This window comes from Chinchilla lanigera, unplaced genomic scaffold (assembly GCF_000276665.1).
Source record: "Chinchilla lanigera isolate Chin_1 unplaced genomic scaffold, ChiLan1.0 scaffold00033, whole genome shotgun sequence".
In the NCBI taxonomy this organism is placed as follows: domain Eukaryota; kingdom Metazoa; phylum Chordata; class Mammalia; order Rodentia; family Chinchillidae; genus Chinchilla; species Chinchilla lanigera.
In genome coordinates this window covers 10,701,537-10,720,378 of record NW_004955434.1, presented here as the reverse complement: position 1 = coordinate 10,720,378, position 18,842 = coordinate 10,701,537, and the positions used below count along the sequence as shown (strand labels likewise).

Below are 18,842 nucleotides of genomic sequence, written 5' to 3'. Positions count from 1 at the left end.
AAAACTACGTGAATCAGACAAAATATATCTGTGGCCACATTTGCCAAAAGGTAGCAGGCATTAAAACATTCACATTTATTACAATAATTTAAAAGGGATAAAGGGAGAGGGAGTTTGGAGACAGGCTATAAATACAAAGTTAGTGACTGTTAGCTTGGGACTAAGAAAACTACTTTAAAACTAATCATGTACTTGCCCAACACTAACTAGCTGTGTCAGGTACTCCGTAAACGTGTCTAGGAACTGGCGTGATACTGTACAGGAGGCATAATCCTCACGGGAGTTCATGCTGTGTGCACAGCTTATACTCCACACACCACTGTACTGACATTCAATACGCAAACAGCCAAATGAGCCAAATAAAGGAAAATGGAAAATGCTAAGCCTGAATAATTGTGAGAACTGAATAACCAACTCCAGAATAAGCAGGATTCAGCTCCGCCCAGAATAAAACTGTGTCCGAGGAGCTCTGCACAGCAGCAGGGTGATGAGGAGGCTGTGTTGGAGCACGGCCACTTTCCAGGCACACCTGATAAACCCGCCGTGACAGCTGTGTGAGTTGCGCCGAGATAACACATGCAGCGGGACAGCCACAATCACTTGCCCATGAGCATGAGACACTGCTACATCAACACTGAGGAGGTACAAGGGACCCCGCTGAAGGGTCCGCTAAAACATTTCCCACAGAAGACACAAAACAATGGAGGTTTTCTTCATTATACTGCATATACTTCAAAGGTTGCTCTCTCATTTTCTTTAAACCAAAGCCTTAGCCGGGCGTGGTGGCGCACACCTGTAATCCCAGCACTCGGGAGGCTGAGGCAGGAGAATCATCGTGAGTTCAAGACCAGCCTGGGCTACAAAGTGAGCTCAAGACCAGCCTGCCCTGCACAGCAAGACCCTGTCTCAAAATGACAATAAATAAATAAATAAATAAACAAACAAAGCCTTACTGGCTTACACATACACACACACACATTATATCTACAGGGCATAAATTATCACAAATTCTTTGGGAAACAATTTAATAGTATCTGGGAAGGTGAAACACTCCATCAGTCAATATTTAAATTCCTGATTGAATGCTTTAAAGAAGCTTATACAAGTAAACCATGTACAATAATGTGTTCACAGCAGCTACATTTATTTAAAAGGAGAAAGAAAAATGAAAGAAAAAAATGATCACTGGCAGGATAAAAAATTTAAAAATATATTCACAAAATGGACTATCATACAAGAATGAAAATGAATACACAGTGGTACACCCAACAATAGAGATCATCCAGGAAACATGCTATATACTGTGTGAAAAAAATATCCAAGTCACAGGAGACTACCTAAAGTAGCATTACTTTTAACAAGGTCAAAAATAAGCCAATACATATGTGTGTGAGAAAACTATTTTTGTAAAGCAAGAAATAAAACATATTCAGGCCACCACAGCATTGGCAAAAAAGAACCACAGATAGACAGATCAGTCAGGAAGCAGTACTGTTAAGCTCCAGTTGCTGACTGCACAGTGGGCTTGAAGGGTTCCATGCGCCATTGTACTTTAAACTTAAATATACTGTACATACAAAATCAGAGATAATATTTCAAAAAGATGAAAAAGAAAAAAACCATGACAAAGAGACTCTGGGGGTCACATCCCATGACAGCACTTCTCATGGCAGGGTCCTACTGACAAGATGGTGGTGTATTTCTTGAAAACAGTAAGGGCATTTTCTTAGGCAGTAACTCCTAAACAAATATCTTTTGTGGCTCTGACAAGCTTTAACTAAATTGCTGGGCTGCAGCCTGGCCTTCTACTTGCAGTGACAACTGCACAGGACAACCTTTTATAATTCTTCTGGTCACTACTGAGTACCTCATTATATAGTCTCAGGATTGTCTTGTTTTGCCTTCATATTGCCACCAGCAGCAGCCAACATCTATTCCTTACATATAATGGAGCAGGCCCTGTACTAGGCATTTTACTGATGTCATCTCCTTTTATCCTATGAGAAAGACACTAGTATCAACTGTGATCAACTCCAGGTGATGGATGAGAGAACTGTAACAAAGCCAAGTTAACTTGCCTGGGATCTCACAGCTCATACTCACAAAGCTCATACTCACATACTCACAGCTCATACTCACATACTCACAGCTCATACTCTCACGATCAGGGATGAGGACAAGAAGTTATCTCTGACTCGCTCCACTATTTCTGAAGCCACCTGACTGAACAAGTCAGAAAGTCAACTCTTTAAGTTTTACCTAACCAAGGAAGCAGAATCTTCCCTCTATCTCCCAATACCTAAAAAGGAAAATCAATAATACAGTGTTTTTGTTTTTCATTTTCTATTTTTTTAAAGAACTACTTATTAAGAAGATTTAGAAGTAAGGCATGATAGTGCACGCCACAAGCGAAGCACTCTGGGAAGCCACGTCAAGAGCCTCCCACATTCGCACCCAGCCTAGGCAATGCAGTGACGGAATGGACCCTGTCCGAAAATTTAAAAAAAGAAAGAAAGAAAATTTAAAAAGGTCTGGAAATGTATCTCAGTGCAAAGTCCTGGGTTTAATACCCAGGCCACAAAAAACGGAAGAGGAAGTGGAAGAGGGAGAATTGGGAGGAGGGTAAGGAGGAGAGAGATTATTTAGAGAGGTGGTGCTCAGCTGTAATCCCAGTTGCTCAGGAGGCTGGAGGAGTCAAAGACAGCCTAGGAATATAGCAAGATCCCATATCAAAAAATAAAATTAAATTTTAAAAAATCTGGAGGGTTTCGCTCGGTAGTAGAGCATTTATCTAGAATGTGTGTGTAGGCTCCTGTGTGAGAGCCTAGGTTTAGTTTTGAGCACCTCAAAAAAAAAAAGAGAAATACTGGCCACATCCAAGATTCATGAATCCACTTCCTTGCATGCTTTAAAAAGAAATCACAAAAATAATAAGTAGAATCCACTAGCTTTATTTTACACATCTACAATGGTCCTTGCAGAAAATCAAAAGTATACTTGAATCACAGGAAACCCTGCTGAACTTTGAAAAGGATCAGTGACCTCAACATTTAATAAAATGAGCTCACACCCTGACAAATGATTTTTACATATACAAAATTTAAAACACCATAACCTAGCCACTTTGAAGATAACAATATGTAATACAACAACCGTTGTTAATTCCCTATCAATTTGTTTGTAACTCCGTATTGTCTGTACTGTTCTTTTGCTATGTTGTAAAATGTTGTCTGTCTGTTAATGTTCTCCTCCTTTTATTTTTAAAATAAAAATAAATAAACACCATAACCTTTATCAATGTACTTACAATTTCTCAACTTTTATTTCTTCACTTACCCAACTCTTTATATTGTACTACACTGCTTTTCCAAATCAGTGCGTCTTGTAATAAATTTTTGTAGCACAGTACGCCTAAGTGCTCAGGATCTATTTTTTACTTTGTTATCAACAGACCCTACTGAATCGCAAAAGCAATGTAACCATAAAAAAACTGTATTTCCAGCTTCCCTTGCAGCTAAGCACAGTTATGGTAGAGCTCTTGCCAGAGAAATATACACGTCATCACTGGGCAGGTCTTCTAGGAGAGAGCTCTGAAGGGGCTGCCTCAGCAGGCCCCTGCCTTCCACCAGACATTCAGACGTGATTGTTAGAGATCTGTCATTTACCAGGAGAGTGTGAATGAAGGTAATGATCTCACCATAAGATAGCCGAAGAAACTAGTAGGAGTGTGGGTCTACAATGACATTGTGCAACTATCACGCTAGCCCTCAACTACCTCAAGTTTTTACATGAAAGAAAACAAATGCCCAATTTGTGTCAGCCATTGTTTCTGAGATCTCTATTATGGCAGCAAAATAATGCGTGACTGATATATCTCCTCCTGAGTAAACATACTCAGAGGTCCATACTTCCCCAGTCACTAGCTGTTGAAGTAAGAAAGTAACATATCAGAGTTTTGACAGTAATGTGATCTAACAAAAGGAAAAGTAGAAGCCATCTAGCTTTTGAGTAGTGCCCAAGTATGGGCTATACTTAGGCTTCTTCTTAACCACTTATTCCAGGAAAACCTCACTTTAGATTAAAAATATACCTGTTCCTTCCAATTCACTAAAGGACTATATGTACTTTTGCTTCTGTTTGTGCCAGCTCTTTTTTTTTTTATCTTCCTTCCTTTTTCTACTGTTATTTCTCACTTAAAGCAATTTCAGATTTAACACACTCTCGTGAAATTTAGCGAAGGACTACTACTGTGAATTTCCCTTTTATTGTTCCCAAAGAAAAACCTACGGTAAGTCAATGGTCCCACTTTTATTCACAGTACAGAATGCTAGATCATATACACAGGTTCAACATATTCCTCCAATGAAAAGGAAAACTAACAGCTATTTTCCTGAATTTTAAACTGTATTTTCTTCTTATAGAAGATACAGAAAATACATTTTTTAGAAAGTCAAAGTTTTAATGCTGCAAACTAGAAAATAGTCTTTCATCATTTTAGTGATATCCTTCTTTAAAAACAAATTTTAAATTAGGTTGAAAATGACTCCTGGGACTCATGATTCTTAACTTTGCTACCATGACCCCCAAATGCCCCCTCATGTTTGAGGAGCCCCAGCCGTGAAGCTGGCTTTGTAGAAGCAGCTCCTGACCTGCTCCATTCTATCCAGACCTGCTTCCTTTTATCCTTGGTCAAGAGAGTGGGAAGGCTGGATACAACCCTGGAAATCATTTTGAGCATGCCAAAACTAGAGATCTACCTGTACAGAGTAATCCTGGTTTAGTCACTGACCACTGCATTATAAACATTTTCATAATGTTTGTTTTATTTTATATATATAGCTTCATGGCTATAACAATTTTATCACTATTTTCACTTTTGTGACCCTGGTTGTTTTATACTTTTGCTATAAATTCTTTTTAAAACACTGAAAAATAATTTTGGTACAGAAATACTGACCCAATTTCTATTCATTTCTAAAACAGATTCTAGAAGCAGAATTGCAGATCAATAGTTCCCTTTTGTGACAAGTTATTTTAGTCTATCTACTCTATTTCTAAATTCCCTCTCAGAAAACACTTCCTTTCATATCTCAAAATACCATTAATAAGTAAAAACATATGATACCTCATAAATATGTACAGTTTTAAGTATTAATTTAAAAATAATAATTTTAAAGATGTATCATAAGATGAAACCTAGATCTTCCTTTTTGAAAATAAGAGGAAACCTAACCAGGAGCAGGATTTCACATACATACACCATGTCAAAGTCCTTCTGTAAACCTGAAGGCAAGGCCAGATTGAGGGGAAGCCGCCTTCTCACCAGCAGGCACTTGAGACACTGGTCCACCAGAGGCAGAGCTCCAGAGGACACAACGCAGACCGTGGGCTGTCCTTCCTAGTGACAACCTAAAAGAACAGAGTGAGAACAGGAAAAGAAGGACTCTCAGCTCTGCCACTAAGTAGGATCATCTAGGACAAGTCCTCACATTTCAGTCTGAGGCTCCTCATCTATAAATGTGTTGACAACATAATTCCTTCCATCTGAAATCATCAATGATTTTATAATAACCAGCCAAAAGAACACTAAAACTCTGGCTTTTCACCTCTGAGTCTCACATTCTTTCCGCTTTGGTGATTCCACCTGCTGTTTCCTAACATCTCCCCACTGAAATTTCCCAGCCAGTGACACAGACACGCGGACTCACCTCTATCAACGGTAGGGTTCCTGCTGTCCGTGGGCACCTCATCTGCACTGTGTGAGCTACTTATCCCTCAAGGAACCTAAATCACTCTCCAGCGAATTAGCAAGCACTTGCACTGGCAAATACCAGCTTTTCCTACACTTCTCACACTACCACTGACCACCTGGAGCAGTTAATGCTCACAGATGTGCGGGTTAACAAGTTAGCACTTTATTACCCATTTAAACATATTTCAATTGTGAAATTTAACAGCTGTCAGACAAAAAAGAAGAGTTAAAATAGATGATGACCAATTCTATTCACATTCTATCCAGCTCAATTTCCCTTTACGTCATTCTGGCATAAGATCAGTCTCTGCCTAGACAGACATTCCAAGATCAGCAGCTCCTTACCTCCACAAAAGCCCAAACGCTCTGGGACATACCTTCCTTAGGAAGTCCTTTGAAAGACTGACACTCTCCCCAGCGATGCCATGTAACCCTCTCACATGGCAACATGGCCAAGGGCACAGCCACACACTCTGACGTCTCCCTGTGTCTGGGGCTTAACTGCTCTCCCCTTGATAAGCCTTGCACCATCTTGGCCCTGATGCCTGGCAGCAACCCTCTGCATCCTCAGCTTCCAGAACTCATGGAACATTCTGAATGCAAGTATTCTCATCACCCTGCATTCCGTATAACTTAAGAGTCATGCAGACTGAGTCTGCACTCACTACAGAGCAGGCACACATGCCAGCAGATGATGAGGGCCGATAAACCAGGAGAGTGATTTAACAGAACCAGAAAGCCCCAATCCCAAGGCCAGTAACACTCTGCACCAAACCATGTCTAGGATGATTACACGTTTGCTTTGTATGTGAAATTCAGACAGTGTTCTGCCTTCAAATTGCTTAACTTCAAGATAAATGATAACTTGACATGATAGAAAGTATAAGCATATGGATACATATGGAAGGAACCCTCCTGATTTGAACTGCTTTACTTCATTTGGAAATCCAGAGCCTTAGATGAATTTGTTGTTCAGGAGCACCATCTGGTGGACAAAGGCACTTAAAGTAACCCACTGTGGGAAAAGGGGAGTGCCCTCAACAGGCTAAATGCCATTCCAACCAAAACCTTTGTAGGAAGATTCCCACCCCTCGGCCAACATATTTCTTAAAAGGGGTTCTTGACTTGACAAAAACCTAATACAAAAGAAATCAAGAACCTAATACAAAAAGAAATCAATACAAAGAAATCAAAAACCTAATACAAAAGAAATACAAAAACCTAATACAAAAATTCATTATCAAAAATTCAAGTCACCTTTTTTGAAGAAATGTTTTTTATCATAAACCAAATAGTTTTACCTGGGAGGAATGTCAGAAACTAGTTCATTCAATCTCTTCCCTTTACGGATAAAGACTGAAGCAAAAGCAGTTATCTGACATTTGCTATGTAAGGAAATAGGTCAAATATTCTGTGCTGTACAATACAGTCTCCTACCTCAAGGAGCTACAGAGGAAGGACAGATCAGTTATTGTCTGTGACCACCTGTCACTCTCTTAGCTTAGCAGTATAGACTGAACCCTAGTTCAGGAACCAACACACCCTTCCTGCCTCTAACCCCGTTACCTTCTTAATGGCACATGCACATCTGCTTTCCTGCACCTGTGAAAACCATCCTACCAGTGCAAACAAAATACAAGATCAACTTGAAGTCATCCTACTGAAGAACAGCTATCATCATGGAAAAGAATCCGTGTGTGTGGAAATGGGATGGGGAAAAGACAAGACCAAGTTATGTTCATTACACCACATCTGTTTAAAAATTAAAACTATGAAACCTTTGTATGGAGAACATTAAAACAGAATATACAAAACTTTTGACAGATGTCTCCAAATGTTGCCATCAGTGATTTTAGTTTTCTGTGTTAATAATTTCCAATTTTTAAATATTTTATGTTAGCCGGGTGTGGTGGCACATGCCTGTAATCCCAGCACTGGGGAGGTTGAAGCAGCAGGATCACTGTGAGTTCGAGGCCAGCCTCAGCTACAAAGTGAGCTCAAGGCCAGCCTGAACTGCATAGTGAGACCCTGTCTCAAGAAGACAAAAAAAAAAAAAAAATTATGTTTACATTAAAAGGTAATTTAAAATGCATACAGTATATTTACATTCATATACTGAGAAGAACATTAAAATAGAAGGCTCACCCCTCTACTCAGTTCAGGCGTAGAAAAAATTCTCCCAGTTTTCAAAGAAAAATATATAGGCTGGGCATAGCGACACACACCTGTAATCCTAACTTTCTGGGAGACTAAAGCAAAAGAATCTCAAGTTCAAGCCCAGTCAAGACAACTTAAGGGACTTAGCAAAACCCTGCCTCAAACTTAAAAAAAAAAGGGTTGCGGGTGTAGTTCGGTGCAAAGGCCCTCAGTTCAATCCCCAGTACAACCAAAACAGAAAAGGAAAACTTGCAGCATAAAAAAATTATACTTCCATCTTCAAATTTTCCACAATATTTTTTTTTTTTTTGGTTTTTCTCCGGTACCGGAAACCGAACTCACGACCTTGCGCTTGCCAGGCAGGCGCTTTGCTGCTGAGCTAAATCCCCAGCCCCTTCCACAATATTTTTAAACTGCTTGGAATTTTCTATCATTGTCATTAATAAATACCTGAAGATGAAAAACAAGAGTATGTGAGCAAATCAATATTAAAGGAAAATTTTGCTAATATGATTTATTTGAAATATGTATCTATTTTGAAATGCAGAAATATGAGTACACACTAAGTCTGTTTTCTGCTTGTACAATTTTGCCTGGTATATGGCAGAATACATGACATGATGTTGCCCCAAAGAATGCCATGGCTTCCACTACAGAACTACTGTCACTGTCTCCAAATAAGACTAATTCTTTGAGGACAGTATCAATTATGCAGTTATCTCAAAGTCAATAAATTAGAGTAGAACACCATTATCTTCCTTCAAATTCTTTGCATCGGGGCCGGGGATTTAGCTCAGTGGCACAGTGACTGCCTGGCAAATTCTTTGCATCATCAAATCCAGTGAGATCAGAGAAGTCCGCTTTTGTTAAATACTGTACCTCCTGGCAGTACTTTTCCAAGAATTGCCAGGGGATCATGTGATGGATATCCAGATCCTGTCAGAGGATCTACAACATCCAAACTATTTTCATAATTACACTGGCACATTATTAGCCTTTTTCAATCTTATCCTCACATGAGTCTGATGTGGAGTTTTACAAAGGCTACATGATGCATGACATCAAAACGGATCAAACACAGTAGATTTAAGAATCCAGCAGTCTTTAATAGATAGATTTTTTAAATGTAAGATAATGTGAAAATTCTTAAATTTTTGTTATGAAAATTTCATATCACTTAAAAAAATACTTATGTTTCTCTATAATCGGTTATTTTTAATGAAGTAAATATTTTTAAATAATCTTAATTTCTAGCAAAATGGGGCTGGGGATTTAGCTCAGCGGCAAAAGCGCCTGCCTGGCAAGCGCAAGGTCGTGAGTTCAGTTCCTGGTACCGGAGAAAAACCAAAAAAAAAAAAAAAATTTCTAGCATAATAAGAATCGATATAACCTATTTAAACAAAAAGCTCATTGCAGTCCACAATATTTAAGAATATAATAAGATCCTGAGACTGAAAGATTGAGAACCACTCACTTCTTTGGGTACTAGTCCTTAGAAAACCATGGAAGCCAAGCATGGTGTTGCGTGCCTATAATCCCAGCTCTAGGGAGGCTGGGTAGGAGGGTGACTGGAGACCAGCCTGAACTACAGAGTGAAACCTTGCTTTCCTCCCCCCGCTTTTGTTTTGTTTCTTTGTTTATTTGTTTTTGAGTCAGGGTCTCACTGAGTAGTTCGGGCTGGCCTTGAACTCATTTATGCAGCCCAGGCGGCCTCAAACTCACTGCGATCCTCCTGTCTCAGCCTCCCAAAGGCTGGGATTATAGGCATGGGCCACCACAGTCAGCTGAGACCTTGTTTTGAATACAGCAAAAAGTATACCTAGTACTGAAAGGAGAAAGGGAGAGAGAGGAGAGGGAAAGGAGGGAGGAGAGGGGAGGGGAGAAGACATGCCATGAGATGACGTGAAGTGACATGGCAAAAGGTCTCTGAATCCCCCCCATTTCTCACCCCCCTTCTCCACAGCACTTTCCAAGTCACTTGCTGTAAGCAGTCCATCTCATAGTCTTAGCAGATCACACTTTCCAAAGCATGACTCTGAGTATGTCACTTCCTTCTAAAATAGTAGCAGAGTTTTTCAAGATGTGTACACAACAACCAAAACCGTTCTGGAAACTCCACCATCTGGGCCCAGGCTCATTTTCTCTTGCCAAGCACTCGTCAGTTCCACCATTACCCAGGATTACCTTCTATGGCAGACACAATAGGGACTAGGGCTAGAGAGCATATGCCAAATGCCAGCGGCGTCCGCTGGCCCCCGTCTACTGCAGAAGACATACAAAACTACACATATCCTTCACTTTCTGTATTCATTTTACAAATACATGCCTTAGTAATTTAGATTTTTACCCAAAATTCACTGTCCAGTCAAAAACTTTCTGGGACATGCACCACAGAATCATTTCAATTGTGCATGATGCTCAACAAGAGAAGAGAGGCAGCACTCGACCTGAAGCTCTGGTGTTTTCCCGAAAGGGTCACACACCCTGACCACACAGCAGTAGATCACCGAGCATCACTGCTACCACCTTCCCCCCACTGTTGAGAAGTTCTCCTGAGAATGTAGGAAGGCCTGAGGGAAAGTAAGCGAGCATTCAAGACCAAGAAAAGCCTAGAAAGAGTAGAGTGGGGGTTGTGCTGATCCTGACATGTCCCAATCTTTTCAACCCAGCTTTCCTGGAATACTTTCCGGCACGACTCCAGCCAACAGAGTATCTGAGAAACTAGAATCCCTTGTTCCTCGGACTGGTAACCACGCTCGGTGCGGGCGGTCACTGAGTCAAGGGCGGTAGGCACACAAGACAGCGGCGGATCTGGAGCAGACCTGGAGCAGCAGCAGTGGGGAAGGAGCAGGACTCCGTGACAGAGCCAAGTTTCAAAATGATGGGACAGATCCCACCACAGACAGATGGCGCAAGCTCAAGATCATGCCTGAGGCAGCTGCTCCTCGCAGCAAGGTGCAGCCACCTTCCACGGTGAACAGCAGAAAACTCACGAAAGATGGTGACACACAGAGAAAATTCTCAACCTCCACAAAATGCCACTGCATAGCTTTATTTTAAAACAAAAGGAAGATGTACCTGGGTATTTAACAGCAAGGAAAGCTAAACTGCTCTGTGGGACCTCTGGAAGGAGTAAAAGCTAAACTTGTTGGTGAAAAATACCAGCTCCCAGGGGCCACTGAAGACTGTGAGCCTATAAGGCATTCAAATCGGGAAAGCGTGAGCCTGGGAGCAGGGAGATAAGGATAACGGGAGGAGCCACCTGCCATCACCCAGCAAAGGGAAAACCTTGCACAGAAGCCTCTTCTGAACACACCAGGCAAGCTTTCTGGAGTTATCGATTGTGACGATAACGGGGCTGCGGCTGCGTCAGCAAAGCATGCGGAACTTCCATTTTACACCTCGCTGTAATGAAGCATTATTATCATTAAGAGGGTCGTTATTACATGATAAGATGGATACTCTGGAAATGCAGCCCAAGATGACAAAGAACACAAGCCTGAATGACTTCATCACCGCACCAGTGCAGGTAATACCGATGACTGGTCTGGGCTCTCACAGAAAACTGCCCCGCCTTCGAAGGCCCATGGAGGAGCGAGAACAGTCACTGGTCATCTCGAACACCTTTTCTAGCCAGGCATGGTGGTTCACCCCTGTGGTCCCAGCACTCTGGAGGCTGAGGTAGAAGACCACCATGAGTTCAAGGCCAGCCAAAACTTCTTAAAAATCTTTTCTACCAGTATCTCCTTTCTTGGGCCTTAGTCATATTACTGTAGCCATAGTTACAGGACTTTACTTTTCCCCTCTGTCCTTATCTTTCTGTTTCCCTTGTGTTTATCTCCTAAAGAAACTCTCCAGCTTCTAACAAAGGACTTTTTTTGTTTGTTTTTTTGATACCAGGAATGGAACTCAGATCTTGTGCTTGCCAGGCAGGCACTTGTGCCACTGAGCTATAACCCCAGCCCACAAAGAACTTACTTTTTACATGGACAGACTATTTGGAAAAGCAAACTATGTGTTGGTCAGTGGACTAACCCTTAATGAAACAAAACCAAAAAAACTCAGATCGTAAGATTGTTATGCCTATGTTTTCTTATCAAGGAATCATCTGTGGTCTACAGGACTATATGTTGTTCTATTTCTTTGAACTTTTGGATCTACAGAGGTTTACTGAAATCCCAAGAACCCCAATATCATTGTTGCAATTAATTAATATAGTCAATTATATAAATCTAGTTCTCCGGGGCCAGGGATATAACTCAGCAGCACAACTGCCTGCCTGGCAAGTGCAAGGTCCTGAGTTCAATTCCCTATACCAAAAAAAAAAAAAAAACAGTTCTCCTGAGGGCATTCAGAATTTAATTTATATCCCATGTATTTCAGATATTGGTTTGCACACCCTTTTCCAAGAGCAAATAACTGTGTCTTTATCTAAGGTGCTGGGGGGTTCAAACAGTAAACACTTCAGCCTTTGAGGGCCATACAAATTGTCGTAACTATTCAATTCTGCCCTTGCAATGCAAAAAACAGCCATATGTAATATGTAAATGAACATGTAAAGCTGCACTCCAATAAAACTTTATTATAAAAACTCTGTTCTGCAATATATATCCAAAGGCTGAGTTTTGTCACCCATGCCTTTGATGGTCTTGGTATTTCAGCTCAAAAAACAACAACTACCTTAAAACATGCCACTGTTACTTTACCATTGTTACTACCCAAGTTGTTGACTAAGATTTTTTAGAAGAATCTAAGCAAATCAAGCTGTGAAAGAAGCAGCAGAATGAAAGAGGGGCCAAGCCACAAGCCCTGGGACACCAGACCCTTTCTTTCCTCACAAGGTACTAGATGCTCCTTCTGCCCCTCTAAGTCTGTGAACTTGAGAACCAGGATCTTTATCTACCTTTGTACACTGAAAAAGCTACCTTACCTACCCATACCCTCTCCAACAGCTCCCACCTCAATCACAAGTAGGCTGTTTTCCCAAGGAAAAAGCCATAAGTACAAATGATGAGGGAAATACAACTATAACATGATGCCTACATGATTCCATTCAAAATAATGCCATGAACCAAAGCAAAGTTCTCTGTACAATTTAAATACTGAACCAAAGATTTCAACAATATAAAGGTGCAATTGCTAAACAAAATATAGGCTTGTTCAATGATTTCCAACATCCCTGACAGTTATTGTTATCATCACACTCACTCTCCACCACCACCATTAACAAGCTCCTTTTCTTTTGTTCTCTACTGACACCAAGGGGATAAATCCAAGTTATTTTTCATGTATGTGACCTGAAGTGTCTTGTGTGTCGTTTGTTTAGTTTACCAGCAGTGGTTTACAACAATTCTCTCGTCTTCATGCTACAGAAGCACCAGCTCAAGAGCCACTAAATGTTCCCTCACAGAGTACAAAAATTCCATTAAAAAAAAAAAATTCAGTGCCTTATAGGTCCTTCAAAATGACAGATTCCCAATCTTAAAACGTGTAAGTTATGACAGTGCTTTAAAACTGCATGTTTACAAACCACTGGATTTTGTTCATTGGCTTTTAATACTAAAGTTACTCAAATCTGAAGTCTAAAGTCAGTGTTCCCTTGAAGCCATGCTAAAGAACACTGGTTTTCAAATGCAACCAATAAATGGGTAAGTATAGCCATCTCTGCAGACAATGATTACGCTATTTCATTATCAAATAAAAAGGGCTAGTGTAGAACATTTTTATGGCAACTATTCTGAAAATGACTCCAAATATGTAGCATCTCTTAATTATATATGAATTTTAAAAGAAATGAAAAGGTAACTGATCCAAAGAGGTGTTTTGATTTTTTTTTTTTAATTTATTTTGGAGCAATCAGACATGCAACTTCTCAGCCCAGGATCTGCGTGGTCCCTCAGCCTATTCTACCATGGAGAAGGTACACACAGATCTGCTCGCTTGGGGGCAACATGAGTTAACGAAGACCTAGTCTGACACATGCCACAGAATGAGCCTGACTATGTATAACTGCTTCTCCAAAACTGGTGTCAGGGATAAGAGTATGCAGCACCCCCTCTACTGGCCTCAGAATTTTGGAAAAGCAATTTAAGCTCTTTGGGATCCAGCAATATATACTCTTCCTCATCCATCCCACTAGAAATTCCACACAATTCACAATGACACAAGCAATATGCCATTTAATACACCGTACATTTTGAAACTGGGATCTAGACAAAGCCAGTGCTGATATAAACCAAAGTTGTCCTATTGAGGGCATAGCCTAAGAATACCAAACTCACACACGTTTTCAGTAAGCCAGCTGCCTTCAAAGTGCCCATGGCGCTTTACCACCAGTTGCTTCCTGCATGTCCTCCTTGCTGTGGCGGACCTCATACAGAAGGTCAAAAGGAAAGGGCTGTATAAATAAGTTATTTCTGCTTCGTGAGCTTTTAAGCAATTTTTACTTTCTTTAGGTTTTTCTATGTTTCCCAATTTTCCTGTATCAGTACAAGCTACTTTAACAATAAATTCTCATCAGAGGTTCCTTACTAATAAAAAACCAAAAAGATAAAAGAAATAACCTGTTCTTCTTTCAACTTTTTAAATATTTCAAACATATACATATTTAAATCACAATGTATCCAATTTCAACTATAAATAGTTGCCAATTTTCTAGCCCTCACTGTTTGTTCTCTAAAGAATTTTAAAATCAAATCCTAAACCTCATGCTATTTCACCTAATATATTTCAATATCCATCATTAATCAGTTACAAAAAAATTACATAGCCATGTCACCATTACATTTAATTCAACAGTAATTCCACAATGCTAATTCTCGGTCCATCCTCAAAATAAAATTTTAATAGCAATAATCAACAATTAGAAATCTACATTAAAAAAACTTGAAATTGTGCCACTACCTCATATCTATAACATACAAAGAAATATAAAACAATAAGAAAAGTATAACAAAGACATAAGTGAACAAGAGGCTTAAATAGGCACTTCACTGAAGAAGAAACCCAAACAGCCAATGAACCTAAGAAAAATACACCAGAATACAGTGTGAAAACCCAAGACACCACTATGCACACCCAGCAGAACAGCTAACATCAGAAGGCTGACTATGTCAAGTGTTAAAGAGGAAGGGGACCACGGGGAATTCGAGAGCATTGCTACAGGGAAGTGTACACTGGAAAAAGTTTTCTCCTAAAGCCAGCCATAGCTGGATGTGGTGACGCACACCTGTAATCAGGACCTCAGGGGGTGCAGCAGGGTGATCGCCACAGGTTCTAAGCCAGGATGGGCTACACAGTGAGTTCAAGCCAGCCTGAAGTACATAGGCAGAGCCTGTATGTATCAATCAATCAATCAATCAATCAATCAATTCACTCCAACTGGTATCAAAGCGAGCAAGACCCTATTTCAAAATAAAAAATACAAGCTGCAGAAATTCTAATGATGAATCTGTACTTCCTCCTGTACTTTAAGGCATTATGGATCATCTAAAAGCACAACAAATGACTATTTTTTAGCTACCTGAGATGGTAACAAAAACAGTATCCTCACATGATCCTTTACAAAATCTACTATAAATATAAATATACCTCATCATATATGCTCCCATTAATATCTGCACCGTAGATGGGTGCCACAAAAGTTAAATTCTTCCAGTACTTGCGCTCCAAATCTTCATAGTCCAAATATCTTGGGGTACAGTATCTACAAAAATAAAAAAAGAACACAAACCAAATGTATAAGACAACTGTAAAGTTCTTCCCAACATCTGATTTAATTCACTTTCTAAATAAAACTTTAGCTAAAGGAAAATATTACAGGCACCCATGCTGTCAGATCCAACAAATAAATACACAAATGTATTGATCATAGATATCTGAGTACTCTTAAGATTCCTAAGTAATTCTGCATGATCACTTTATATTTTCTATTAGTAAGAAAAATACTTTCATAAAAAGTGTCAATAATAAGAGCAGAAAATTAGTTTAAAAGTCATTGCTTTAGCTTGCAAAATATTTCTACAATCTTTAACCCATTATATAAGAAATGTTAGTTGGGTGTGATGGCTCATGCCTGTAACCCTAGCACTTGGGACGCTGAGTCAGGAGGATCACTGTAAGTTTTAGGCCAGCCTGGGCTACATAATGAGTTCAAGGCCAGCCTGAACTACACAGCAAGACTTTGTCAGAATTAATCAATCAATAAACAACTAATAACAATAATAATTTACAGATTTATACGTAAAAGATATAACACTTATAGAAATTTTGACAAAAGATAACCTCACTAAAAATCAAAATAACTAGCCAAGTGCAATGGCACACCCCTGTATTCAGGAGGCTGAAGCAGGAGGATCATGGTTTTGAGGCCTGGACTACATAGTGAGTTCAAGGCCAACCTGAACTGCATCACAATTCACTGTCTCAAAAAATAAAATTTTAAAATCAAAGAAAATAAAACTAGGCTAAGACACTACAATTATTAGATAAGCAATGTTTAACATAATAATGGAAGGGGAAAGACAAGATCTTTTACACAATCATACTCGTAGTATAAGCTGATACAACTGTTTCAAGAATTTTTCAGCACATATCAAAAGTCAAAAAATATATACTCTTAACTTTAAAATCTAGAGATCCATCCTGCCAACACAGAAATGTGTGCAATGGCTGATGACCCAGGAAAACACAAGCAAATATCCAGCAACTAATAATCAGCTTTAATAAATATAAAGCATAGGTGGGGCAGGGGAAGGGAATATAAAAAGAATTAGGAAGTGTTATGTCATGTACCAGCTCCCCATGAGGACTGTAATCATGATGTACTGCAAACCTGTACTAATAAAAATAAAAATAAATACATACAGGACATTTATGTAGTCCAGGAGATCACCCTGCCTCAGCCTCCCATATGGTGGGGTTACAGGCATGTACCACTACACTCAATTTAAGGTATATGTTTCTATGTCCTGACATCAAAATATTTCAAGTGAATAAAGCAGGTTATACAGATTACTATCCTATGATTCTGTAGATGTGAAAAATGATACCTCTAATTATACATTAAATGGCCAGAATATATACCAAATTAATATTAGTTATTTCTTACATACTAATGAAAGCACTTCTCTGTACTATTTGGATTTTAATAATAATCTTATCACAAAAATTGCTTCTTGATGAATAAGCAAAGACACAAACAGAAAATAATTAAAGAAAAGAGAAAAAAGTTGTTTAGCAGCAGCAGCCATCCCTGTGAAGTGTGCTGGACATTCAGTTATTTATACAATGACCAAGAGTACCACACAATTTCATTGGACAACTGCACTTGTGACACAGGGTGATTTTCTGACTTACCCAGAACACTAGAAACTTACTGCACAGCCAGAAAGTAAAGGGTGGGCATGAAAGCTCCCTTAGGGTGCCATCATCCCACACTTCTGCCAGCAGGTTCCCTAGTATCAGAGCCCGAGCACAAGCTAACAAAGCTAACCAGGGGCAGAGTCAGGTCACAAGGTAAGTGCACATCTCCACTCCCCAGAGCTGACTGTAGGAGAGCACACAGGAGAAGTGAAATAGATGCTTTTTATTAGGGCTTCTAGAGAAACTTCTTGGGTTTTCAAAATTCATAACTCAAAAACAGAGAGGTAAGTTTGGCACTGGTCTGTTGAGGTTAATTTATAAAATCCTTTAATATTTGAAATAACTGCTGAGTCTAAACTAAAAAGCGACCAGTTCACTTGGTTGGTACCTGATTCTGATGAATCCTGGCTGCAGGTTCTAACCCTAAGGGACCTGTCAAACAGCTACACTTGCTCCACACACCCTTTGTCAAAACTGCGTCTCACACACCTTCTTGCCCAGAACACTGAACTCACTGTCACAGGCCAAGCACCAGGCTGCTTTGGTCTACATCCAGATGTGACCCTCTAAAGATACCCAACCCTGGAGAGGGAGCTGCACTGCCCTGGAACTCAGTTATGCCTCTAAAAACAGCTGAGCTGTTGACAGAGATCCATCAGATACTTATGTGAAGCACACATCTTTGTGCCTAGAAGGAATATAGATCAGTAAGAGAGACAACACAAAGGAATACATTTCTCAGTTCCGCAAGTTTTTAGATTACAGCTAGGTATATTGACAGTCTCTAGTTTTCTTTGGATCAAGTTGTTCAATCCCCTACATGAGAATACTCTCCCAAGCACACTGTGTAGCTTCTGTGTACCTACACAAAGGCATGCACTACGGAAACAGAGACAATGAAACCCCAGGACACTCAGCCCCACTCAGGACATTTCACAGGGCTGTGTAGACTAGATCATCCCATCCCACTGCAACTCTGCCGACAAGCAAGGGCCTCCGCTTGTACTTAGAAACCTATTTCACTAGGATTTGAAATAAATTTCCAAATAAAAGTGGCAGAATATAAAAATATAAGCTTCAGAGGCATTTTTAACATATAATAAAATTAATCCAAAAACGGTAAGTGGACTTCAAAGAAATAAAATTTAACACAGAAATAATCTTTCAGACAGTTCAGCATAACGGCTAAATGTCATGACTAAAACGAACATTTAAAAATCAATCATAACTCCAGAATATCAAGAATGTGCCAGGAGTGGCGGCACATGCCTATAATCCCAGCACTCTGGAGGCTATGGCAGGAGGATCACCATGAGTTTGAGGCCAACCTAAATCACACACCAAGACCCTGTCACATACACACAAAAAAAAAAGAGTACGAAGAAATGTACACGCTTGCAGCCAGGTTTGGTGCCACACATCTGTAATCCCAGCACCCTGGGTGAATGAGGCAGAAGGATGGGCAAGTTCAAGCCCAGCCTGGGCAACCTTAGCAACTTAGTGAGATCTTATCTCTAAATGAAATATAATAATAAAAAGGGCTGAGGTGTAGCTTAATGTAAAGCCCTAG

The 18,842-nt window shown here is 39.8% G+C and overlaps 1 protein-coding gene across 1 annotated transcript in view; it reads right to left on the bottom strand.

Annotated features, from left to right (window-relative positions):
- Kdm4c (lysine (K)-specific demethylase 4C) overlaps positions 1 to 18,842 on the bottom strand; it is a 354,066-nt gene that overhangs the window by 280,211 nt on the left and 55,013 nt on the right. Inside the window, exon 4 of the mRNA XM_005388674.2 lies at positions 15,500 to 15,614. Coding sequence (XP_005388731.1) covers positions 15,500 to 15,614 — 115 coding nt within the window. The remainder of the gene's footprint in view (positions 1 to 15,499; positions 15,615 to 18,842) is intronic.